The sequence below is a fragment of the Glandiceps talaboti genome, chromosome 11, assembly GCF_964340395.1.
Source record: "Glandiceps talaboti chromosome 11, keGlaTala1.1, whole genome shotgun sequence".
NCBI lineage: Eukaryota > Metazoa > Hemichordata > Enteropneusta > Spengelidae > Glandiceps > Glandiceps talaboti.
Window position 1 is genome coordinate 20,543,876 of NC_135559.1, and position 27,386 is coordinate 20,571,261.

The 27,386-nt window shown below is 36.9% G+C and overlaps 3 protein-coding genes across 3 annotated transcripts; 1 reads left to right on the forward strand and 2 right to left on the reverse strand.

The window, feature by feature from the left end:
• Window positions 1-515: 515 nt before the first annotated feature.
• Window positions 516-7,408, reverse strand: LOC144442146 (alpha-N-acetylneuraminide alpha-2,8-sialyltransferase-like). Its single transcript, XM_078131413.1, has 8 exons — window positions 7,378-7,408; window positions 7,095-7,145; window positions 6,240-6,709; window positions 5,078-5,222; window positions 2,664-2,776; window positions 2,320-2,409; window positions 1,559-1,800; window positions 516-736 (listed from the first exon to the last, which is right to left on the reverse strand). Exons 2-8 carry the CDS (start codon window positions 7,104-7,106, stop codon window positions 516-518), a joined length of 1,293 nt encoding a protein of 430 aa, XP_077987539.1. The 5' UTR covers window positions 7,107-7,145; window positions 7,378-7,408.
• A 7,726-nt stretch (window positions 7,409-15,134) lies between these two features.
• Window positions 15,135-18,710, forward strand: LOC144442217 (uncharacterized). The gene is made up of 2 exons (XM_078131494.1): window positions 15,135-15,180; window positions 15,712-18,710. Exon 2 carries the CDS (start codon window positions 15,712-15,714, stop codon window positions 17,377-17,379), a length of 1,668 nt encoding a protein of 555 aa, XP_077987620.1. The 5' UTR covers window positions 15,135-15,180; the 3' UTR covers window positions 17,380-18,710.
• LOC144442218 (uncharacterized protein YwbO-like) lies at window positions 17,998-24,672 on the reverse strand. Its single transcript, XM_078131495.1, has 6 exons — window positions 24,516-24,672; window positions 22,712-22,778; window positions 22,063-22,095; window positions 21,192-21,357; window positions 19,986-20,148; window positions 17,998-19,227 (listed from the first exon to the last, which is right to left on the reverse strand). Exons 1-6 carry the CDS (start codon window positions 24,619-24,621, stop codon window positions 19,094-19,096), a joined length of 669 nt encoding a protein of 222 aa, XP_077987621.1. The 5' UTR covers window positions 24,622-24,672; the 3' UTR covers window positions 17,998-19,093.
• Between the last annotated feature and the right edge of the window lie 2,714 nt (window positions 24,673-27,386).

The following is a 27,386-nucleotide window of genomic DNA, read 5'->3' on the forward strand; positions in this document are numbered from 1 at the left end:
CAAAAAAACAAGTTAGAGCACACAACATAGCGTACGCATGCTATCAGCTAACACGTTCATTTGTTGTGTGTACTTATAAGTTATATATGTACATATCATTTGTGCCAGGACTGTCTAAGATTGACATCCAAACCCATCCCTCGAAGAAAAACTTATTTCACGGGCCATCAAAAATGTCCAGATCAAACACTTGCTTTGTTAGTTCGTAGGATATTTTAAAATAAATGACATATATTCTCATGAAACTTCGTGAGAGATCGATTATGAAACTATGTACTATTGCAACATCATGACATATAATTTCCTCGATAAGAAGTCAATGATTCAACAATTTCAGTCATCGTGCTGCAATCGTTGAGGGCGCCCTTGGCGTTGTCCGATATGATGCATAGAGGCATAACAGACATTTAAAATTGGTTTGTAAGGATTTTAATATTTAATATATATGAAAAGCAATTACATTATAATTAATGTATCATTGTACATTTTTATCCAAATACAAGGGTATGTTACAATCAACAGCTGTCCATGTGCAAATGTATGATTCCTTTTCTGTGCAATTCAAATAATTTTTGGAATTCCACCGGCATACGGTGCTTCTCGTGTGGCGCTTGAACATAATCGTTATAATAATGATAAAGTAGAGCATGTCCTTGAAGATCCTCTGCAAATGGCCAGAATCCATACAAATGTAACTCCTCACAGAATGCAAATGCTGCAGTAAATATGTAGAAACCTATATGAGAGAGAGAGACAGACAGACAGACAGACAGACAGACAGAGGTAGAGACAGAGAGAGAGAGAGAGAGAGAGAGAGAGAGAGAGAGAGAGAGAGAGAGAGAGAGAAGAGAGAGAGAGAGAGAGAGAGAGAGAGAGAGAGAGAGAGAGAGAGAGAGAGAGAGAGAGAGAGAGAGAGAGAGAGAGAGAGAGAGAGAGATGGGTTAGTGAATGCATGTCGGGTTATCGACAACGGCCTCATCTTTACATTACACTGGTACTTCTAACGTTCTAATATATATATAATATAACACACTCCATCATGGCTGTACAGATGTATACAATTAAATTACTAAATTAAGAAAAATGAATAAAAAGTAACTCACACTCTCAATGACTATGTTAAATTATTGACTATATGCCATATTGTGCGACTTTGTGTAACATGAAAAGCAAGTGTCATTTCATTATTTGTGGGTAAGTCTAAGACATCCAGTTGAGTAATAAGTTTATACAAACAAAGAGTTCAATGGAAAGTTCTAGTATTTCATTTTGATATACAAAATTAGTTTTACACAACTATTAGCAACACAGTTCAAAACAATGTATGTCTGTCCCCTGTCACTGCGACTTCCCTATAATGACAGCGTCCATCGCTGTTTATACAGTCGCACGGAATCAAAGCATTCACATAGCAAACTATATCCTACCAGGTCCCACTTTAAATTATGCAGCTGGGTTGACTTGGGCGCAATGGTGGACTTTAGCAATTCAGAAACAAACGGTTAAGGCCAGGCCTGCGAACCAGTTTCAAGCCGACAATCATGGATACACTACTTACCTGTGGAAAATTTTTTCGGATTTATTCCATGAGTTTTCCAAAACTTGTTAGTAAGTCTTGTGAATTCAGGATGAAGAAAAACGACCGATGTATTGATAGACTCGATAGTATCCTGTACTGTAAAAGCAAACTCCGTTGCAAAACTAAAACCAAAGGGGGCGATAAATACCATTACTTTATTATAGTTCTTGTCAATGTACCGATGCAGCTTTACTCTGCCCTTTTTATGTAGATGTGAGTACCTGTGACAAGTAAGAAAGTACTAAATGTTAATATTATTCTCTTGGAAACTTAGAAGACAACCTCATTAAGATGCAATAGTCTGTCTGTCTGTCTGTCTGTCTGTCTGTCTGTCTGTCTGTCTACCTGTCTGCCTGCCTGCCTGCCTGCATGCATGCATGCATGAATGCATGTATGTATGTATGTATGTATGTATGTATGTATGTATGTATGTATGTATGTATGTATGTATGTATGTATGTATGTATGTATGTATGTATGTATGTACGTACGTACGTACGTACGTACGTATGTATGTATGTATGTATGTATGTATGCATGTATGTTACATGTATGTATGTATGTATGTATGTATGTATGTATGTATGTATGTATGTATGTATGTATGTATGTATGTATGTATGTATGTATGTATGTATGTATGTATGTATGTATGTATGTATGTATGTCCGTCTATCCGTTAGTTTGTCTATTGCTCAGTTGACTATTGTATATGATATCTGTATACTTAAAGTACTTACTCTTTAATCAATAGACTTGGATTAACAGTAACAAAATCTGTTTGTCTCCCAACATCTTCAGAATAATTATTGGTGTTTGCTAGAGCGAAGCTGGAAAAGAAATTTATGCTAATGAATATAAATATAAATATGCAAATCTTTGCAACGGGGACTTTCCAATGTGTATTATACGACGTTTGGTTTGGCGACATGTGAGAAATATTCCAGGGAGATTTCAGTATGAATGTTTAAAAGTCATCCCGGTGTGTTTCTGAGCCGCATCAACACCTTAAAACTATCCGCCAACTTTGGCATATAAAACTAGTCGTTTATGAGAAAGGTAGAGAACTGGCAATACAACTTACCGAAAGACGTAATCAGCAGAATCGATTGATTTCCCACATTTACTTCCAAGTAGAATCCCACTATTACCCACAATGCTACACTTCTTATACTGTCCTTGTTTTAGTGGCATTTCCTGGCGACAAAATGAGAAATTTTCAAATTTTGATATTTCTTTATATCAAAAATAGGGTCAACGGCCTTGTAGCACAACTGTAGTTTTAAAAATGTTTATTCACATGTTGATCCATAATAGGTATAGGTATTCATTTGCTGAATGACTATCCAGTTGCCAATCCAACCCCGCTGTTATCTTTTCAATATACGCGATCATTTGGTTGTTGCTATGGCCGTGGTCATGTTGCATACATATTTGCATACATTTTTTGAATATTTGTTCACATGTCTATGAATCCCTGATGTTATCTATGCAATATATGAGATCATTTGGTTGTTGCTATGGGCGTGGGCGTGGTTGCTAGGGATATTTGCATACATTTTTTGAATGTTTACTCACTTGCGTACCAGATGTTCATTGACCAAAATATGCTGCCATTTGGTTGTTGCTAATGGCCTGGTCATGGTTGCTAGTGCCAATTGTGTCAAACTATCTGCAGAATAACACTTCTAGAAACATCTCACCAAGTTTCAGTCTCACTGACCAAGTACTTTTTGAGATACAAGCTTTTGACCAAAATTCACATTTGTACACCTAATTTGCATATCACTGATGAGATCACTATATGCTTAATATTTCTTCATCTCGCCATCCACAGATGCATCCCCATTAAATTTCAGCCCAATCTGCTTGATAGTTTTGGAATTATAGATTTTTGACCAAAAAGACACATTTTTTAGCCCTAATTTGCATATTACTAAGGGAATCATAATGTCATGAACAAATTTTAATTTACACACCTAAAGAACTTTCCCATCAAATGTCAGGCCAATCTGCCCAGGACTTTTGGAGTTTAAGTTTTTGACCAAAAATCAATTTTTTTTACCCAAAACGCACATCTCTGATGCGATCTTTTTCATTTGAATAATTTCCCATCTACTCGTTGTCTTTGTAAAGACTTATTAAATCAAAGGTATGAGGCAACAATTCTGGTGTCAATAACAATATTGAATAACGTGTGAATATAGTCAACATCAACAAGTTTCGTCAAGTTCTTGTTTATCATTATTTCAGTATCCCGAATCGTTAATTAATATCTAATTATAATACACAGAGAAACACATATATTTAACTCGATCGAATCGCACTGGAATACTAATAGAATATACGGGACGCTGCTGCGGAGTGTACCGATTGAATAGCGCCCCCAACGATTGTAGAATTTACTTCTCTGTCTTGTCGCGCGATCGCGAGATCGAATCTTGGAATTTGAAAATTCAACCTCCACGAGCTCAGCATTTGCTCAATTTGCTCAATTTGCTCATTTGCTAAAAAAAGGAGGGGTAGGACACTTTGGTGTTCTTTTTCGTCGTAAGCTTGAAACCACATCGCCCTCGTTCACGGACGCTTTCTGTTTCGGGCAAACTTACCAGTATTTGTTTACTCAGTCAAATGATGTTGTTACGTTTTCTCTTTCATTCAAAGGTATATTTTGAAGAGACATAGATATGACGACTAATGTTTAATGATTATTTTTACGTAATTTTATGAAAATAATATAGACCGGAATCAACTGTGTGTTCGAGCCTACCGCAACTCTACGGCATCTAATATTGATTAAACCAAGATATTATCAATTGTATTTTTGTTCAAAAGACGCACCGTTTCGGATCGAGCTTCAGTTCATATAGTGTGCTGTTTCGGCAATCTGTTTTACTGTCCCGCAAACGCCACAATGTACTGCGAAATATATATCTCACCACATGAGGGCAGCCGGTGGTATCAAGCTTCGAGAGAAAATTCATGGGTCACATGTGCGATTTGAAGCCTCCTGATTGGTTTATTCGATGCCGTGTCCCACCCCTCGGTTTAAGCAAGGAATACGTTTGAGCTCGTGCGCGCCATATGCAGCGGAGCGCGTCAGCTGTCGCGAGCACACTAAACGTCGATTTTGCACCATGTCTATCCGTATACTTTCTTTTTTCTTTATTCTTTTTTGGAGTCTTCCATATTTATATAAACTTTTTTTCTGCGATTATTATTAAAAAAATGTTTCATTTTTTTTAAAAGACCAGAAAGTGTACAAGTACATACATACATAGAATATTTCTAATCATTCCATTTCTGGCCTTATACCCAAAATAACAAATATGTGTAGACGTGTTTAATGAGTTATTAAAATATACTATAAATAAAGAAGTAAGTATGTAAATGTGACTCATAGCTAACTTGAGCCTTTATTACCTGTATGACATCATTATCATTTTCGAGTTTCACCAGAATTGTTGCCTCATGCCCCTGATTAAATGTGGTACATACCTTAGGAAGTCGATCATAAATACTTTGAGTTATGTTAATTTTTTTTCTCCTTGCCGCTACATATCGTAGAAGTGCGTTTTTTCTCACGTTTTTCTTGGTTGTAAGAAAAAGTTTAGATGAGCCACATTTTTGGGATAAAAGTGATCTATAAGGTAATTAAAGTATGAAATATTAGTTTTAATTCATACTGAAAGGTGGTCAGCACGGCCAATGAAGTATATAATCACAAACCACATACAGTCTTGTCACAACCATCCCACTGCACAGTGTCCCCATATCGCAATGCTCAAATGACACCCATCCCCCCACACAAACATACGTACATACATACACACATACACACATACATACATACATACATACATACATACATACATACATACATACATACATACATACATACATACACACATACATACATACATACATACATACATACATACATACATACATACATACATACATACATACATGTGTACATACATACATACATACATACATACATACATACATACATGTGTACATACATACATACATACATACATACATACATACATACATACATACATACATACGTACGTACGTACGTACGTACGTACGTACGTACGTACATACATACATACATACATACATGTGTACATGTGTACATACATACATACATACATACATACATACATACATACATACATACATACATACACACATACATACATACGTACGTACATACATGTGTACATACATACATACATACATACATACATACATACATACATACATACATACAGACAGAGACAGACAGACAGACAGACAGACAGACAGACAGACAGACAGACAGACAGACAGACAGACAGATAGATAGATAGACCATTCAAACATTACTATTAGGACATAGATTACGTGCCCACAAGCTGTCAATATCAATCTGCTTGGATAAATACTTGCTTTTATGCTTTTCCATTTAGTATATTTATTCATTGACAAAGCTCTTTCGTAATGTGTGATTAACTTTCTCAAACTAATTAATTGTCCGATACAATGAACAGGAATTAGAAACAGGAATATGTACGTACAATCATAATAGTGATTAACGTTATGTGTGGTATTCCAAAATTAATCCCCAAACAGTCTATGGATATCATATACTAAGAATTAATTTACCTACCTGAATTGATTTGCAGCAGTCTTATTGAAATGCCAAGTCGAGTTAAGGCTCCGGGACACTTTCTCCAAATCACTAGAATCCAACTTATCGATAAATTTGTGTTGTTTTGGTTTGGTCTCTGTCGTTGTATGATTGACAGATACTGATTTATTCGAAGACTGAACATTTGTACGATTAACGTTCAAAGGCTGCATTGGGATTAAAACTATGACATTATCAGCTATAGGTGTTCTTGTGTATTTTGATTCGACAGTTGTATATGTTGCATTCGTAGGTAGGCTTTTGAGAACCATTTGTGTGAGATCCGGATTCTGAAAATTAGCTATAATTGTTCTGTGTTGGTACTCCGTACCGAGTTGGTGCCAGTTATATTGTATTCCCATAATGCAAAGCAGTGAGCATGCCACAAACACTCCGAACAACAGTCTGAGCCTCGGTTGTTGATTGCAATAGTATATGTAGTCAAAGATCTGAAACAATGAATATTATCGAACACAGTGAGATTCTTGAAGAAATGTATGAGGGAGAGAGAGAGAGAGAGAGAGAGAGAGAGAGAGAGAGAGAGAGAGAGAGAGAGAGAGAGAGAGAGAGAGAGAGAGAGAGAGAGAGAGAGAGAGAGAGAGAGAGAGAGAGAGAGAGAGAGAGGGGGGGGAGGGAGGGAGGGAGGGAGGGGGAGGGAGAGAGATGGGGAGCGGGGGAGGGAGGGGTGAGGGAGAGCGATGTACTCAAATGAAATACGAATTATGATGATACCAATATTATTCTATATATAAGTTTCAAAACAGATCAAAATAGAGAGCATTTGTATATCGAGAATAAGGTATAGAACTAAGATATAAAAGTTTCAATACCTACCTTACTGCTCATTGCAAACTATGTAAACTTTCGTCTTCAAACAGTTTCGCTCTGCTAAAGGAGAATTGTAAATACGAAAACTTACATTACAATATATTACAACATTACTACTCTTGATCAGACATGTTTTGTGCTCATTCTGATATACGACGTAGCATAGCGCGTGTGCTGTAATTCTATGTCACCATGATAGGGAAATACACTTTCTGTTATGTACACAAAAACGAATCATGATGTTGCTACCAATAAATGTATTGTATAGTTTTTATGTACAGTGACTCACGTCGTTGCCAGTATGTTGAACTTTGAACCCCGAAGGATTGGATAACAAAACGTCGTCAGCTATAACCACAGGCATTTGTTTTCCGAGACACGTATCAGAATATGTTTCTATCAGAATACAATAAAAGATCGATAATATTGACGTGTTTAGGCCAAATGAAAAAAGTTGTTTGGTTCCGGTTACCCGACCCCATTTAGTTTTTCACGCCGACACTAGCCCTTTTTTTTTACGTATTCGAGAAAATAATAATAAAATCGCGAAAATCGTGAAGTCTCGCAAGAAATAGTGGATGCGGAAACTGACATCAACTTAAAAAGACAATATAAAGCTATTCTTCCAATCTGTAATGGCTGTACTTTACATCTGATGAGAAGAAATAAACAACACAGAGACAATTTGGAAAACAATGGAAAACCTGAACTAGACACTCACACATGAAAAAAATATATAATAAATGAAATAAAAAATCTACCTACCCCACCTATTTTAAAATTGAATGTAATCGAAACCACTGACATATTTTTTTTACACCTTAGCCAATTCAATTGTATAGTATATGAAAGAGCTTACGTAAAATCATAGTAGGTGTTTCTGTGATCGCGCAAGTCCAGTCACCGCGAGATATGTTTGATTGATTGACTGATACCATAAGCTTATTGTGGACATTATAATTATGAATAACAAGTAATTTATTACGTAATCATGTCGATACGTGTATTACAACTCAAGATGTATACACAACCCAAGTATTTGTTGATACTTTGAATACCAAGTTCGACACATGCAATCAACAATTGATCTATTGAAAAGATTTAAGTTACAGTCGAGAGAACTAATTACCTTTCTTTTTTTACAATAGTAGATTTGTACAACAAGTAGCAAGCACGGTAAAGAGACACAGAGTGGTTCGATTTATCATAAAAGCCTATGAAAATACAGAAGTTGAAAAATTGTATTTATGAACACAAAGTATTAACAATGTGAATGTATTTTAACTGTAATCTCAATATCGTATTCCTGATATGCAGATCCTGGAGGGCGATTAACTGTACCGTACCGTAACCAAAAACAATGGCGTATATTGTTGACTGAGGGATTTATAGACGTCACCTTTCGTACATTTCTCTTAACTTTACAGGAATCCACAATTCATGCAATTCACGTTAAACCGCGTGCCTCAAAAGATCTACTTCAAATTTACGAGTGAGAAATAAAACACTGTGGTGACACCGTGACAATTCTGTTACATAATTGTTTAACAGTGATTAGAGCTAACAATGTTTTAACTTAAGCTGAGGTACGGTACCGTGTTGTAGTCGTATCGCTATCCATGTGTGTTTTAAACCAAACCCATTAAGAAACAAGTTTTGTCAAAAAATTCGGGTTTGATTCAACTTTCCTCTGACGATTTCATCAAAAGGTAATGACTCGAGTTAGGCATAAGAAAATTCCAGACAAAACGAAAGGTCACTGATTTATAGGACACCAGTGTACAGTCTCCCCTTCACAGTATGTAATACATCTATGAATGTGTGAAACACGTGCACACACCTAATATTACATTACATAGTGGATGTATTAGGAGCTAATACATCTATGATTACATGAAGACTAGTTCAGTTGTTGAAATATATTTTACACCGTCATTTTCAATTTTGGTCGATTCAAGCATATCTATGATTCGATCATGACTATTAAAGATTGCAAGGTTTCCTCGCTATATATACACTCAGCATAGCATGTCTCCATGCATCGACAACGTGTACACGTACGTAGCCGATTGTTTTCGAGACGTATAGTCATCAAACAAAGAACACGTCACACTGACTTTTTGACAAAGCATCTTGGTTTCATCATAGACAGTGGAGAAGAAATGGTTTCATTTTCAACGCTGAATACTTTAATTAACGGCATCCACTTCATATTTGAGTCAGTGCAGTCCAATAAACCTTAAAACTAGACATTCGTAGGTACAAACAAACAAACAAACAAACAAACAGACAGACAGACAGACAGACAAATAAATAAATAAACAAACGTATATAAACGATTCCATAAACTATACTATTATGACAATGTGGGGATTTATCTTACCTACAACGACTCCGAAACAACTGACAGTAACAAGTGCTGTGACGCTGGCATCATATGCATTTGCGCATGCGTATCTTATTCCGAAATAAGGCTTGGGTCAGAATTTACGGAAGGGGGCCCTGCGGAGAAATGGGGGGGGGGCATGAAAAAAATTGAGAGTTCAAAGGGGTGCGAAAATTCTGATGGTCTGAAAGGGGGGGGGGCACGAAATATTTTGCTCATGACTTGTACCAAATTACTAGTAAACCTCAGGAGCGGTCGTTTACCGAGTAAATTAAAAACATTCTCACCACAATACCTTCTAAAACATAGATTCAGTGATGAATTGTATTTGTCTGTCTGTCTGTCTGTCTCTGTCTGTCTGTCTGTCCGTCTGTCCGATGGTCTTCTACATGTCCTTATTTTTTTTTAAGTGCTACCGTAGTGTGGGAGGGGATGTCACCCTCTCCACTAGCTATAATGAGGGATACTGTTTCTGCCCAGAATCAAGATTGAAAGAGAAAACCCTGCTAGCTAAGTATCTCCAAGTATAGGTTACCGCCTAACGTGAGACCTATTTCGCAAAGCCCAAATATATTTGTAAAAAAAATCTCTCATTGTTATGTATGGACGCTGAGGTTGATTTCCACCTCTGGAGTGGGCGGGATGGGGATGGGGGTACTCAATAATTACACATTAAAGCATGTGTGGCCGAGAGGGGGGCCTACGAAAATTCTTGGGTTCATTTCGATTTCTGGGGCGCAAAGGTGGGGTGGGGTGGGGGTTACCAAAATAATTTCTTCCCAGGGCCCTCCTGCCGTAAATTCTGACCCCAGCCTAAATATACAAATTTCTAGAAGAGGCTCTTGAAATGTTTGTCAGGGTAAGCTGTTGCTATCAGTTGTGCGTTATTTATAGTAAACAGATCGTAATATGGCTTTGAGTAGTTCGGCTTTGAGTAGATATGTGACAAGTACACATTCCTGACTGCGAGGCGAGATTTCAAAAGGTTTCATTACCCGGCACAGGCACTTGTTTCCCGAGATATGTATCGGAATGTTTCTTTCAGAATATAATAAAATGTCGATATTATCCATAACATTGATTAACATTGACGTGTTTTAATAGCCAACTGTGTATGAAAGGGGTAAAATTACACGTTGTTACTCACCGCGAGATATGTGAGTGGACTTTCGCGATCATCCACTCACCGCGAGATAAGTGAGTGGACATTCGCGATCACATAAGCAAGTGCAATTTTACCCCTTCAAATTTCGTACACAATTGGCCAAACACGTCAATATTATCGATGTTATCGACATTTTATTCAGGGTTCGTACACTTAAAGCAAAACAAAATTCCAGGACTCTCCAGGGGCTTTTCGTCAGTTTTACAGGGGTATTCATATTGATTTTGGCCATTTTCCAGGGCTGTTGACCACTAAAGTATATTTTTGAATGACATCTATAAATTGTTTGATGTGGACGAGAAGAAATTAACAAGGGTTCCCATAAATTTTCACAAAACATTTAAAAGTCAATCGACACTAAGCAAGACGGTTTCAAAACCATGTTTGCACACTAAGATTAAACGGAGAAACCTCTGCCCTATCCTCTATTAGTCGTTTCGTCAAGCTGGTGCATTGATCATGTAAGATTTGAGTCTCAGCATTCATCAATCTAATTCAGACATATCCAGAAAAAAATTAAAAACTAAAGTTTGTCCTCATTATTGTACGGTTTGATGTGACTAGATTTAGAGGTCACCAAAAAGACATTTTCGCCATTTCACATTTACGAGACTCAGTGTAGTGAATCATATGAATGGGTGGCTCAAGCACAGACATGTCGATCGTCAATATTAATCGATCACGATCATTTTCCAGGGTTTTCCAGGGGTAGGGAGCATCTTTCCAGGATTTTCCAGGGAGGGTTTGAAAGTCCAGGGTTTTCCAGGACCGTGTGAACCCTGTTTTATTGCATTCTGATAGAAATGTTCTGATACATTTCTCGGGAAACAAGTGCCTGTGTATTTATTACAGTTGTCAACATTTATACCCCTATAAACCAAAAGGTGATTTTATTAGTGTACGGACGAAAGTAGTAAAATTACTTTTATTTTTATGATCGCGAAAGTCCACTCACTACTCACTTTTTAATGGTCTGAGGTTGTACTTATGCCCACAGAAAGGCAGGATTAGCCCTAGTCCCGCTTGCATACGGAGTCACGAATCCTATAGGTATAGCTACTTAGAGTCAAGTCAGTAATATAGACTCGTGTACCGTCTGTAAGCAGGACTCGATTAGCCCACACTGAGCACACGTACACACTGAGTACACATTGTCTCAACCTTTGCCATGCCGGGCTAGGTGTAGTCTGGCTGCTACACCTCAGGCTTTCTTCTCAACACTGTGTTTCTGAAAGGTGGCACACAATCGAGGGCGAATGCCTGAGGTCTAGCTAAAGTCATCTCCACATTCCATGATATAAATAGCAGCCTATCAGAGAAGGCAGATGACAACTAGTACACAGATGCACAATAGGTTCTGCAGCTAAATTTGACTCACGGTTCACTGCTAAATAAATCAAGACTCAGCTTGAACAAACATGGTGAAAACTGAGGTGTACCGGCGTGTACATTCATTTTGCTGGACAAAGAGTATCAAAATTAACCATATTTTTAACATTTTATTAGAAAATATTATATTTTATAGAAACGTCTTGGTTTGTTTTACAAATGAACCCAAGGCAAAACGATGCATAACAAGTCTCAATGATTTTTTATATTTTTTTAAATTTTATTTGCTGCTGAAATTTAGATGGTAAATTAAATCTGCAACTAAATGCTTAGCTTTTGTAAATTTCCTAACTAGTTTTTTCTCACAATATCGTGGGTTTTTCTTTTTTTCTCGTGTCTTACTCCCCTCTTTTGATCTATAAACATTTTCTCTGTTTTTGTTTGTTCTTCGTCCTGTGCCTGTCTTCTGTTTTTGTGTTTGAAAATGTTCAATAAACATAAAATAAATAGTACAAAGAGAGAACAATGGCTTATTTTTTCATGCATATGGGCTTGTAAAAATAACCACCAATGGATCAACCGAAATGTGTGAATGACAATGTCTACAGACTCAACAAACTCATAATTCCTATAAAGCCCTAAGACAGTGGTGATATTACCATCATGACCTCAGAATTTAATTAGTGGTCTGAGTCATGACTGAGCATAAATCCAAGAGAGACGTCCCATCCTATAAACTGAGTAACTGAAACAAGCATTCGAATACAAGAACATGCGTCATGATGGGTAATGTTCCAAGCTTTATTTGCCTTTTTGTGAGAAATAAATTTGAAACTGAGTACAAAGAGGTATCACCATTCTGAACACTGAAGACTTTACCAAAGACTGCAATGTGGGCTCAAATGCAACCATCCTGGGTGGAGGGTCTATGCATAGACAGTGCATGGGTCACATTATTAGTAGCAAAACAAAACACAGACTTCTATAACTATACAAAAGAAACAGTTCACACCATAGTATAAATAGCAATTAGCAGCTTGTCAGAGAAGGTAGATGACAACCAAACATGGAACAATGGCTTATTTTTTCATGTATATTGCCCAGCCCACATGTAAATTAGCTCAAAGGAATTTTTCAACTTTTGCTAGACCAGTTCGGGCTGTCGCCCTCACTTGCGACTTCGGTCAAAGTCGCCTTGACAATGAGCAGAAAAGCCCGAGCGGTCTAGCAGCAACACTATAGGGTACGTGACGATAAAGTACAAATATGCTGAGATAAAACTGTACACATTCGGATGGTGACACCACAGACAAGTAAATGATGACACATACAATATGTACTTCCACGTGCTCACGCAACAAGTATCCCAAACCTCAGACCACTTAAAAGAGTGGTTTGAGCCCAAACTAGCCCCTTTTGGTTGTAAGCCTGATAGAAATAGGGATTTCAGTCACGTGACATATACGTGTAGAAGATGCCACAGTGCAACTACACCATTTTATTTTTCTATGTTTTCAGGATGTTCAAATCAAGTAATCATCATAAAAAAACTCATGGCTATTCCGACTTCAATAAATAAACTCTAACCTGTATAAAGCCTATACAGTGAGCCAAAATTAAGTTATGACACGAGAAAATTTGAAAACGGGTCTAAGATTCACTGTAACCGCGACTGAGAACATGGCCGCCACACTGTAAACAAGCCATTGAGAATGACATAGTCCCCGCTATGATTGGGTTTTAAGGAATTAGCACTACTCTGATCACGCAACAACACTTGTGAACCTAAATCAAACAGACTTAGATATGTTGTGTCTGCTTGTCGGACATGGAACATGCCTACAACAATAAAGGATTGGTCGGGTATGGGGGATCATATCAATATGAAAATGGATATGCAAATGTATGTCATAGAACACTGTCCTAATACCAACTCTGAATGAGATCTGTTCAAGCATGTCTGAGTTATGGCTTTGGACATGGAAAATTCACAAACAAAATGGCTGCCAGGCAGCCATATTGGATCGTATCATGACGAAAATGGATATGCACATGTATGTCATAGAACACTGTCCTAATACCAACTTCGAATGAGATCTGTTCAAGCATGTCTGAGTTATGGCTTTGGACATGGAAAATTTGCAAACAAAATGGCTGCCAGGCAGCCATATTGGATCGTATCACAATGAAAATGGATATGCACATGTATGTCATAGAACACTGTCCTAATACCAACTTTGAATGAGATCTGTTCAAGCATGTCTGAGTTATGGCTTTGGACATGGAAAATTTGCAAACAAAATGGCTGCCAGGCAGCCATATTGGATCGTATCACAACTAAAATGGATATGCACATGTATGTCATAGAACACTGTCCAAATACCAACTTTGAATGAGATCTGTTCAAGCATGTCTAAGTTATGGCTTTGGACATGAAAATTCACAAACAAAATGGCTGCCAGGCGGCCATATTGGATCGTATCATGACAACAATGAATATGCACATATATGCCATAGAACACTGTCCTAATACCAACTCTGAATGAGATCTGTTCAAGCATGTCTGAGTTATGGCTTTAGACAGGGAAAATTCACAAACGAAATGGCTGCTAGGCGGCCATATTGGATCGTAGCATAAAACAAATTGACGTGCATATGTATGCCATAGCATGTTGCCCCTGTACCAAGTTTGAAAAAAATCGGTACAGGCATCTCCAAGAAACGGCTGCGGACGGACGGACGGACGGACGGACGGACGCACGGACGGACAGACAGACGGAACCCAATCCATAAGTCCCCGTTCCGGACTTCGTAAAGGCAGGGACTGGCATCGTATTCAAACTGATATCCTGGCGCGGGAACGGAACGTACCATTATGAAAACTATTGAAACATATAGGGTAGATTCGAAGCTTTAAAATGAGGGGACACAATCGAAAATCGATCGAGAATTTTAGAAACGGGATCGAAAATAAGACTTTTGACATAAAATTTCGCAATAATTTATGAATCTTTTCATTATTGTGGCCCCTAATTATAATAATCAACAATTATTCTTTCAATTTATTATGATATTTCGTTGTTTGGAACAAACGTACCAGTAGAAACACCCCCGTTTTTAAATGGCATAATACGGAACAATCAACATCCGGGTACTACGCGTCGACAAGCCAAACAAGAGTGTCGGAGCTGCGACCTTCTCTCTTCCGAACGGTAGGTATTTTTACATTACAATTTGAGAATTTTCAACAATTAGTGAATAGAAACGATTCCTAATATGTTCCGACAACGTAATATTCAATCGTTTACAAGATTTCCGTTGTTTTGCTGTCTGAAATGTGGCGTAGATAACAGTACATCGAGACATTTGCTCGATGGCAATGGACAGCTGAGAGCGTAAACTTGAGTGTCACCAATGAGGACGTTTTGCCTGCACATTTCTATGGGCGTACATTATAAACGAAAGACAGGTGCTTTGTATACTATCGATGGCAGCGTTTTTTCAATGTATTACTATTGGAAACGAATAAAAACAAAAGGAGGTCTAGTTTATTTTTTCTCACGTCAATATTTTCGCAGAGTATTGCAGTTTGAAGTTTGTTTGGTTTGAGATTTGAGAATCCTTTTGAGATGTTTGTTCGACTTGAGGTAGATGGAGTACAGTAAGTATTTGATTTGATTATCATCACCACATATCATCAATACTGAATTATCTGATTTGGTTTTAATTTTTTTATATTGCAGATGGGTGACACAGCAACTATGGCAAACATTGCTACCAAGGGTGACATCTATGCTATAGTGGTAAAAGCCAAGAAAGAAAAAACATATAGAGTGAAAGCCATCGCAGATCAACTGCGATCAATGTACCCAGCTATAAAGGCAGGGGGTGCAACTGATTTGACGCTCTACAACAGGTGCAAGGCTATCGATGAGAAATGTAAAAAGATGGTGTACAAGAAGCAACACCAAGCAAAAGACAATTACTTGAGAGAAGTATTTCAAACCCCAACTCGTTGTTTGAATGAACAACGGATGCTGCAGAGTGCTGTTACAAAAAAAGAAAAGGTACTTTCTCAAATGGTTGTGGACAGCAGAGCTGAAAACAGAACATTGAAGCGGAAAATAAACATGATGGAAGATGATAACTTTGACATGTCTCAGAACTTTGAAGTACTGTTGGGCCAGTATACAAATCTTTTGTGCAGTATGGATGAAATTAATGACCAGATCCGTAATCTTGCTGGGATGAATGTAGATGAAGACTTAGCTGCCCTTCGCAAAAGGTACCAACATCAGTCTGAGTTGCTAGAAAACTTAAAGACTAAACTCAACAACAATAACGCAAGAAACCTGAACAAAAAATTAAAGCGACGTGAACACACTATAGTGAAGCTGACAGAAGCTAATAAAGAGAAAGAAGAAGACATTGACAAAATGAAGACAGCAGCAAGTGAAGAAGCCAAAGAAACTGAATGTATCAAGCATGCTCTTGCAGAAAAAACAAAGGAAATTGAGACATTACAAAAAGCAGCAGATGAATTAAGAACGGACAAACTGAGGCTCCAAAAAAGACTAAGCTACTACCGAAATAAAGATAGAAAAACAAAGATAGACACTGTCACTGCTGATTTACACCAGCATATATTTCAGTTACAGAAAGATAATACAGAGCTACAACACTTGGTAGACCTTCTTGAAAATGATGAAATTGAAACATTTTATGAAGGAAAATACAGAGACGAAGTTAGAGAAGTTGTGATGGACTTGCTGTCTCTAAATGTAAGCATGAACTCAGTCAACAAAGTGATTAGGACAGTACTGAAAAAGCTTGCTAACAAAGATGTAAGTCGACTTCCAAGCAATGCACTGAAAACCACACTTTTGGTGGAGGCCAAACATCTTGCGTTTGTACAAGCTAGTGATGCCTTGAAAAGTAACCCAGATAATTGTTTACATCAAGATGCCACCAGCAAATTTCACCGTCACTACCAAGGTTTTCAGGTAACATTGTCAAGTGGGAAAACGTTTACACTAGGGCTGCAGGAGACATCAGGGGGTACAACAGCTGATGTTCTGCAAGCATTCACTGACATCATTGATGATATGGCTGATGTGATTACTAGTGATACTGAAGGTAACGCAAAGGAGTTGCAAGTGGCGCAGCTAATAACATCACTGCGAAGTACCATGTCTGACCAAGGGCCAACGTCCGAGACTTTTAACAAAGAGGTGGAAATCCTTAGAACGAATCTCCTTCCAAAAGTAACTGCAAACTGGAACTCTATCCCCGATGGAGCTAAAACTGAGCTACAGACCATGTTCAACTTTTATTGTAAAGTGCACATATTGCCAAACTTTGCGTCTGAATCAGACAAAGTGTTGCGCATATTCGAAAAAGACATTGCATAGAAATAAGCATGGAGGTATAACCATGGGTGATATACTTCCATGGACTGAGCAACAAGACGTATCTTATAGCCTAGTTCATATGAAGACCTGTGTAAAATTCGTTTTTGAACATTTACCGTTTCTAGTTCTGTTGAATGGTAAAAGTTCTACCCTCCTTTCATAAAATTGTTACTGTGCAGTTACAGACTATGTACCTTTATATACCTCCATCTCGTCCTGCTTGCATACTGAGTAAGTCGTCCCTTCCTTCTCCCAGTCATGTCTGAACTCCGGCAAGTTTTTTTTTTGTTATCACCAAATTCAAACACGGTAATTACAAATTCATGACATTGTAATCAGTTTTGGCATTCCAAACACGATCGAAAATGTGTGAAAACACTAATATCCTATTGTGTATTTCGCCCCACAATCAAAGTGTAAATTGAGAAATTTTCACTACAACATTGCAAAATCAATCACACTACACCAAAAAAACCCCACAATGTCAACTCAAATGTGACACACTATAATACAATTAGTTTACTTTTATTTATCAAATTTATTAATCTATATACGTAATCAATATACATATATCATGTTTTGTATGGAAGCAATATAACACTTCAAATGAATTGTTCTATCTCCTCATTAATTATACATCATGTGTTTGTGATCTCTAGTGGCAAGAAAATAAAGTTCACAAGTAAATTTGTTTATGGTTAGTATACTTCTACCGTTTCTGTGTATCTTTTGACTAAATAATGGAGGAATGTATCAAGCACTGTGTGTCAACTTTAACACAGTGCTGTCATGAACTCCACATCAAACTGTCAAAAAATACAAAAACCGGGTAAAACACTAGCCTAGTCAATGTATAGCTATAGTTGAACGTTTCAAGAAATAAATCGTCCAGAAAGATCATTTTTCTGACCAAGTGGAAATAATTTTTCACAACATACATTTCGACTCCTCCACAACAGAGGGGCTATGATTACATATAGACTGCGAAATACTGTAGCAAGAGGCACGTCGTACGTTCTGTGCACCCCCTTGACGAACGCTATATAGCGCCACCAACGACAGCATTGTAAAGTTTACATTACAAGAAGCTTGTAAGTAGGGTTACTTTCTAATTTCGTTATTAGTAATGAAGAATTATTATTTCTTGTGTGACATTCTGCCAAAAATACAAATGAAACAATATAGAACACAATCACTCTTCTCTTATGCAATGTCAGAATTAAGGTATCAATTTTCTTTTCAAATTAAGTTATATTAAAAAAGAGTATTATTAATAAAAATCTGATTGATACATGAAAATACTGATATTCATCTTAAGTGAGCACTTCAATTCTGCGTGACATTTTTGAAATTTGATTTCTTCCAAGAAATCGTACATACACATTGAATATTGCAAAGTCCATGTATCTTGAATCTTTCCTTTGTGGAAAAATATTAGCTCAATTTAGTTTTCTGTTAATTTGAATTATGTCTTGTTCTTTTAAGTGTATCAGGTGAAAATGTGTTCCTTAAGCCTGTAAGATATGTCACGTCATTCCTTTTTGACCTGCCTTCTCTTTTGAGTGTGGTAGGCCGACGGTGGTGACACCCACACCATGGCATATCTTACAGAAGTGTGTTCCTTTGACTGTGACATTATAAAAGGTAATCTAGTTTACATCCCTACTTAGACAGCGCCCCCAGCAGTTAAGGGTCAGGACTGGTCGCGTTTATCTCATAAATTGGAAGGTGAAGCTGGAGCAACAGCAGGAAATCTCTCTGATATAATCTCAAACATTCTAATGAAGGTATGCTCATCTTGGGCGCCAGAAAACACTTTCTGTTCATTCATGTAAAATGTAGGCACACCTATTTGAAAGAAAAATGCATACTTTTTTGTATAAATGTGTTAACGAACTATAAAGTTTTACGTCAGTAAGTTTCTCTGGAATAACTAGGAACGGGACTAAAAGCTTAATGTGTCAGTTTCACTGTTAGGAAAATAAGAAAGGCTTTGCTGTAATATTTGACTTAAAACATTGATAATACTAATAAACTACAGAGACTTTAGCGTTTCCATTAGGCAACACTATGTTTTTTATGTCTCAAACAGCGTTATTTGTTATTACACATACAAAATACAGCCACTGATGGCATGCTGCATATAAACAATTATCTTACTCACATTGCTACATTTTATCATCTGGCGACAAAAAATGAAGTACACATGTACTTACATTTTAATTCAGTTTGTTGATATACTTGATAAAAATTTACCTGTATGTGTATGATTTGGTGATGGTCTGCTGGCTAATTTAGAGATAATAGCAGCTATATTATCCAAAGAAATTTCACAATGCTGGTACAATTAATTTATGTCATGCTAGACGATGAAAAGAAGCAGTGTTTGTCGAACAAGACGATAGAGTGTAGCAATGTTAATAAATTGTTGTCGACAGTTTGTTTCATGTCAACTGTCTTCCATTGTAAATACAAGGCCTCTCTATATCTACACCTCTGTACTTTGTCAACCATCACTTTTATATGAGAATTAAATAATTCAAAATATGCAGTTATAACAGTAGGTCTTATATTCTTCCAAACAATGAGTAGGGGGCATTACTTACCACTAATACCTTTTACATTCCAATCCAGAGCCTTCTGAATAACTGTCTTTTTGTTTTCCTGATCTTCAAGATAGACTTTTGCAGCGTCTTTGTTCAAGCCAACAGATTCTGTAGCTTGTAACAGGAAGTCTACATCAAATGGTGTACCATCAGTGAAGAAGGCCTGTTGGGTTGATGATGTCATACTAAGTATTAGGTTTATACTTTCAGATACAGTAGTTTTTTTTTGTTCTTGAAAATAAAGTACCACTCCATTTGATTTGAAAACATTTTTTCAAAAACTTTGTTTGTGTATGTATGTATGTGTGTGTGTGTGTGCGTACGTATGTTTGTGCGTGCGTGTGTGCGTATGTATGTATGTATGTATGTATGTATGAATGAGACAATGTGACAATGTCTGGACTGCCCCTCAGAAAAATATTGATAGTGGTGTTTTGATTTTGCGCACATTGCCAATACACGAAATAAGCTGAAATCAAACCCCACTAATGACAATAAACACTTTATAGTATTATGTTTATCTATCTCTCTAAGCAAGGTACGTCTATTATATTTCTTATTATTTTCACATACAAAAATCTACGTCTATGACCAGTGTAGTACCAAGTTTGTCTATCATTTGGTCATTCAGGTAGTTCGTTTTTCTTCCTTTTTTTGAAATGAAAGGTTAGTTACAGCTACTATAAAACTAAAGTGAAATATCTGATGAGAAACATGACAAAATCTTAGAACAATGTCTCCATTCAGATATTCAAAATATATTCTACTGTTTTACATGTTGTATTTGTACGGATATCTATACATCTCTTACAAGTGTACTGTCTATCATTTGCTCGCCAACAATTTTTGTTTTCCATTTTTTAAGACACTCAAAAAATCCACAAAATAAGGAGTATGCCATGGACACTTGTAGGTCACAATAGGGAACTTGCAAATCCGCCATGTTGGATGTTGCATCATGGGAAATGTGATAATAAATACTAATCAATTAGTATTGTAAACAAAAATGTTCCATTGTTTTTAACCACAAATAATCAATTTATAGTTACCCTGATCATTGTGGAAGGTTAATTTCATCAGTAGCTCCAGATTAGGTATTACGATAATCACAAATAATCCCATGGTCCTTGTGTCTGAGCATGCTCAGTTTGGATTGCAAGTTCCCTATTGGAACTCTATATGTTGTGATGATAAGAACTTCCTCACCTTGAAGAAGATTTCCTGGAGATCGTTTTGTTTCTTTCCAGTACTGTCCTCCATTTTAGCAAACTCTAGCAGTGTATGGGCCTGTGCTGTGTTTGGTAACAGCTGACTGGCACCGGTGAAATCGATACCGACAGCTTTCCCTGCTGAAACAAGGCTTGCATTACTTCTAATATAAAACACAGATAAAAGGAATCATGGGTTACAAGTGGTCAAATTATAAATTTAAATTGAAGCAAAAAAAAGTGACGTTGCGATTGCATCAAATTGCCCGAGGGTTAGGCCCTAAAAGGCTCTGAATACTTTAAAGGGTGCCTTTTGTGTTAATTAGGCCAAAAAAAAATAATTGTTTTGTTCTGTTTATCTAGTTTTTTACTGCCAACCCTAAACTGTATTTGAGACCAAAATAGTAAAAGTGCAAGAATTGTGAAGTCTCACAAGAAATGGTGGATGTGGAAACTGACATAAACTTAAAAGGACAATATAAAACTGTTCTTCCAATCTGTAATGGCTGTACATCTAATAGGAAGAAATAAATAACACAGAGACCATTTGGAAATAATGGAAAACCTAAACTAGAATCAGAATCAGAATTTAGTAATTTTGTTGTCTGACATTTTGGACGTGGAAAATAGTACTCTGTAATGGATAATATAAATAAAACAAATCAAAATTTACAGATAGACACTGGACGTCACGTCATGTTGGGTGCCCTGCAGTGATTGCTGACTGTGATCACAGTGAATGGCACGATTGTCATATTGGGTGCCCTGCAGTGATTACTGACTGTGATCACAGTGAATGGCACGATCGTCATATTGGGTGCCCTGCAGTGATTGCTGACTGTGATCACAGTGAATGGCACGATTGTCACATTGGGTGCCCTGCAGTGATTGCTGGCTGTGATCACAGTGAATGGCACGATTGTCATATTGGGTGCCCTGCAGTGATTGCTGACTGTGATCACAGTGAATGGCACGATCGTCATATTAGGTGCCCTGCAGTGATTGCTGACTGTGATCACAGTGAATGGCACGATTGTCATATTGGGTGCCCTGCAGTGATTGCTGGCTGTGATCACAGTGAATGGCACGATTGTCATATTGGGTGCCCTAGTGATTGCTGACTGTGATCACAGTGAATGGCACGATTGTCATATTGGGTGCCCTGCAGTGATTGCTGACTGTGATCACAGTGAATGGCACGATTGTCATATTGGGTGCCCTGCAGTGATTGCTGACTGTGATCACAGTGAATGGCACGATTGTCATATTGGGTGCCCTGCAGTGATTGCTGGCTGTGATCACAGTGAATGGCATGATTGTCATATTGGGTGCCCCGCAGTGATTGCTGACTGTGATCACTGAATGGCACGATTGTCATATTTTACAGACTCGACAGACATCAAATTATGGATTTATCAATTGTAAGATTGTCATTCAATGGAATAAATATGTTCTGAGTTATGAGAATTCTATTATGTACATATATTATTATCTTACTGTGGTTTGTAGGGAATCTTCATGCCTTCCTCTGGTGTGTTGGGTCGAAGAAAGTATGGCTCCCACATGACACGAAACTCGTATTTATCTGGTTACACAAAAATATGAATAAAAACAATTACAATAATGGTATATTCTTTGTTTTGTCATCAGTTTGTGAACTTTGGTCAAACCACATAGTTTAATAAGTTTAATTACAGATGCAAGTAAATAAAAATGAAATTATAAAAATAAATTACGTATTACATTTATATGAATCTTTCGGCATTGTTAAGTTGTATATGTTATGTTGGTGCATCTTATTATTATGCTTTACACCAAAAAGGTAACATGCAGTATTCATTCCTTTAATGCTAAATTTATTTTGTTTCTCGATTGTTAAGTTTTTATTACAACTCTAAGGTTGCCTACGCTGCAACTGAACTGGAACATTTATAGAAATTGTTTTGTTACCTTTCCGTAAGGCAGGTTATATATTAGGGATAAAAAGGCTCTGTGTGTGTGTGTGTGTGTGTGTGTGTGTGTGTGTGTGTGTGTGTGTGTGTGTGTGTGTGTGTGTCGTTTTCTCAATTTCTCTGGTTCAATTCCAACAATGCTTGTGTGAAGGAACTAAAATCTAAAGACTTTGCCCTTACAGGAGGCATTCAGTTTAAATGTGGTTAGATATACTGTAACTCTGATGACTTAATTGTAGTTTTGTACACCATACACAGTATTGAATCACCAGTCGGTAAATGCATTTGTGTAGCTGTACACATAGTATTAGTACAATAAGCTTATATCCTATCAAATTTATTTTGGAATCCACACCCTAAAACTACCCCCAAGGCGATAACAATTTCAACTTATTACTGTACTAATTAAAGATAAATAATCTTCCTCTAGTTAACATGTGCACGAATTATTGGTATTTGAACAATTTTCAGTAAATATATTGTTGGTTGTCTGATCAAAAACTTAATACCTCAGTTACAGCTAGTGTACACATTTACTAAATGTGCCCCGCACAGACTCTAAGATACATTGATCATGTTGTTCAGCCCTATGTATCATGATAGCATGGCGTGAATGTCTGTATTTTATAGACTAGTTATTAAACAAATAGATCCCTATTATAGTACAGTATTTTAATACCATAGTTTGATTGCTAAGTTTATATTTTTTGTTGAGCTTAATTTTTTAAATAACTTAGTGCAGTTTATCAAAGTGTATCAATCAGATTACAACTTTTTGGTACAGTATGTATTTTAAATGTCCAAAGATAACAGTTACATGAGTCAGCATAAATTGAGTTCACCCGTACCCTCGACCTACATTTTACAGTATGCTAATTGACCTCTGATTTCTGCGTTCTGACCTCTTGTGACTGGTACGTGTATTCCACGTATCAAAATAAAACAGTTTTCATGTAACTCTATTTTCCAGTCAATTTAACATATATCTGTATTAGAGTTGAAGATATCATATACACACTAGCTCTGTAAATTTACCGTTAGTAGAAAAAGCTTAAGTTCTTCTGAATGAAATGATAGGCAATGTAAGTAAAGGTATTAATGAAAACGTGCATTATAGGAAATACAACCTGTTTGACTTTCTGCGATCGCAACAAGAAAATGTGGTTATAGACACGCTTCGTATACGGTAAAACGTCACATTGTTATTCTAATGATTGATTTTTTTCTTGTTACCAAAGTGCAGAGTTTTGTTATTTGAGTGTGGTGACATCATCATCTGACCCTCCACCACCAGGGTCCATGGTCTGATCATGGAAGTAGAACCCGGTTCTACTTCCATGGTCTGATCGACTGAAATGATGTCTACCTACCTTGAGTTTCCTTCATCGCGGACTCCAGTTTCTTCTTCCCAATCCAACACCAGGGTCATATGATGTCACTTACTACATCGATGTTTATAATGGCTTTAGACGACATTTTATAATTATATCAACAACTTTTCACACCCAGACAGAGATATACGAACAAACCCGACGAAAATAGTTGGAGGTGTATGTACTCTGAACTTTAAACCGAACTCCCTAACTCGGTCTTTTTTACCTACACCATATCTCGATAAGTCGTGCGTGATTGATTTCTATTCCATGTACCATACGAATAGGACACACTATTCCCCATTGAAAGATTTCAACATTCAAACACTACGTGCACTCAATCGGGCAGATTTGTGGATATTTAAAATTATATGAATGTTATTTCAGGCCAAATTTTTTTAAATAGAATTTAATAACCCCCCCCCCAAAAAAAAACAAACAAACAAACAAAACAAAACAAAACAAACAAAACCAAAACAATGTGGGGAGGGTGTTTAGCTGTTCTTATTGTGTGCCTACCCACTGGTGGTGAAGGATATATGCCCTCCCTCCCTCCCACTTGGTTTCAACTTGCCCCCAGCCCCCTTCCACAGTAACAACAATTCATTTTGACGTACACAATGTGTGCCCCTGGAACCCCACAATTTGATGTTTCCCCTCCCACTATATCAATATCAGGACTTCCACAATTCTTCCTTGTTGGCTCCGGTCACACAACTAATCAAAACAAAATTGCCAACCCACTGAAAAATTGCATAAGAACAGATTATTTGTGTCAAGTTTCAATAAATTTTTGTTGTTGGTTTGGATGCCATGTTTATCTCTCTCTCTCTCTCTCTCTCTCTCTCTCTCTCTCTCTCTCTCTCTCTCTCTCTCTCTCTCACTCTCACTCTCTCTCTCTCTCTCTCTCTCTCTCTCTCTCTCTCAACCCAATTAGAACGAAACTTATGAAAAACTCCATATGTTATTTATTCTGTGAAAGCAATTCTTCTAACTAAAGAATATTGTACCATATTGGGTATATACTATTTGATGTATAGAGTAATAGAATTCTGTCATCAGACCTACATATAATACACTCTGCCTGATATGAAATAGTGGAGTCATGATGGTTGAATGATTATAGTGGCCGGCTTGGAATCTGCAGGTTGCAGGTTTGAGCTCCCTCACTGCTGTTTGTTTCTGATTGGCTAAAGTCCTGGACAATATTTGAACCACAACTGTGCCTCAGTCAACCCAGTGGTATAATTGGGGACCTGGTAGGATAGAGGTTGCAATGTGAATGCTTTAATCAGGTGCACTAAATATAGAAGGCTGCAATGGATTGTATGATCCCCAGGGAGTTGAGGAAGTATAAAGCTGGGGGCCTGCTACAGATCCATATCAGAAGTAATAATGTAACAAAGTGTTTTGAGCACAAAGTGGGAAAAGCACTATAAAAACTAACATTAGTATGACAACAAGTCGTCTTACAGAATTTCCCATGAATTCCCATCAACCAACACACATACTCCACAATTTTCTGTATAAAAGTCAACACCAATCAATGCAGGCTTTGTAATAGAAATGTATTCAATTCTTTAAAATCTCATACACCACAAACATGATTAAAAATCAATGAATCACATGTATTTCAAATTTTCTGATGCAATTGAATTAAGAATCAAGTGATTATGTAAGCACATCGTTAAACTGTACTGAAGTTTGAAACATTTTTCTGTCTGACAGGGATCAGGACTACATGTACTTGTATTCTGTGAGAAACTAAGTGTCACCTTTCACAGGAGGAGTTGGCCAGAGAGGGCGCAGTAACCAGACATTATCTTACCGTGGCACCAGCTATTTCATGTGGTCTAAATGTCAAATCAAAAGTGTATTATTTCAATATGAAACAACAATGAATTAACAATAAACTTGCAGATGGTGTCCCTCACTCAGTACATGTAACTGTCCATTTATTGTTCTCAATAATTTCAACACTTAATTGTCAATAATACTGGTGAAATATAACATTGCAAGATACACATGTAATAATCAAAACATATCACCTATGTTTAACACAGTATAAATTTGAGCAAATTCATTGTAAAATGAATAATCAGAATATATATTAATATCAGAAAAACACAGAGAGAAATAATACAATAAAACATTAAAATAGTTTAATCTCCATTATGGTTGTTACAGAGAGATACATAGTTAAAATTTACATAAGTTGACTCCTAACATTCCCAGCATTATCAGGGTTACTAATTCTTGTTGTACCTTTAACAGCTACTGGTTCACATAATAAATTAATTTCATCTTCATTGTTGTTTATTCACATACTAATTAATTAGGATTGGGAAGCTAATTGCTAAAATATAAAACATATCCTTTCCTTACTGTGTAAATTGAATTGAAGCTAACTTCTGTTAGACATTATACTTACCTATCTGGAATTTACTAAACTAGTTTCACTCTAATTAATACACACTAAATTGCAGTTCAACTGAATCTAATTTCTGAGATATGCATACTTGCCTGTTGGCAAAATACTGTCAGATTACCCATTGATATTCTTCCAACAGGTATTAGTATCCTGGCTGAACAGAATTCTATATACCATTATCATATCAGAGATACCCTGTTATACTGTGCCACCAATGCTGCAGATATTTATCAAGTTCTGAGATAGGAATTTCACCCAGCACTATCATTAACTGCCATTTTATGTCATCAGTGTTGAGAATAACAAGGTACCTTTAATAATTGAATTCAATATCAATAACTTATTTTCTGAAATTATAATATACATTATTAAAAACAGACTGTCAGATACGTCGTGTTGTCTCAAAAGTGGTCAGAGGTGTTGTTCAGTCCTATCAG

Excerpts from the sequence above, each read along its gene's own strand:
- LOC144442146 (XM_078131413.1), bottom strand. Across the intron at positions 1,801-2,319 it reads CCAAGTCTATTGATTAAAGA|GTACTCACATCTACATAAAA; the intron begins GTAAGTACTTTA and ends TACTTGTCACAG. Across the intron at positions 737-1,558 it reads TCCGAAAAAATTTTCCACAG|GTTTCTACATATTTACTGCA; the intron begins GTAAGTAGTGTA and ends TCTCTCATATAG.
- LOC144442217 (XM_078131494.1), top strand. The coding sequence starts at position 15,712 with ATGGGTGACACAGCAACTATGGCAAACATTGCTACCAAGGGTGACATC.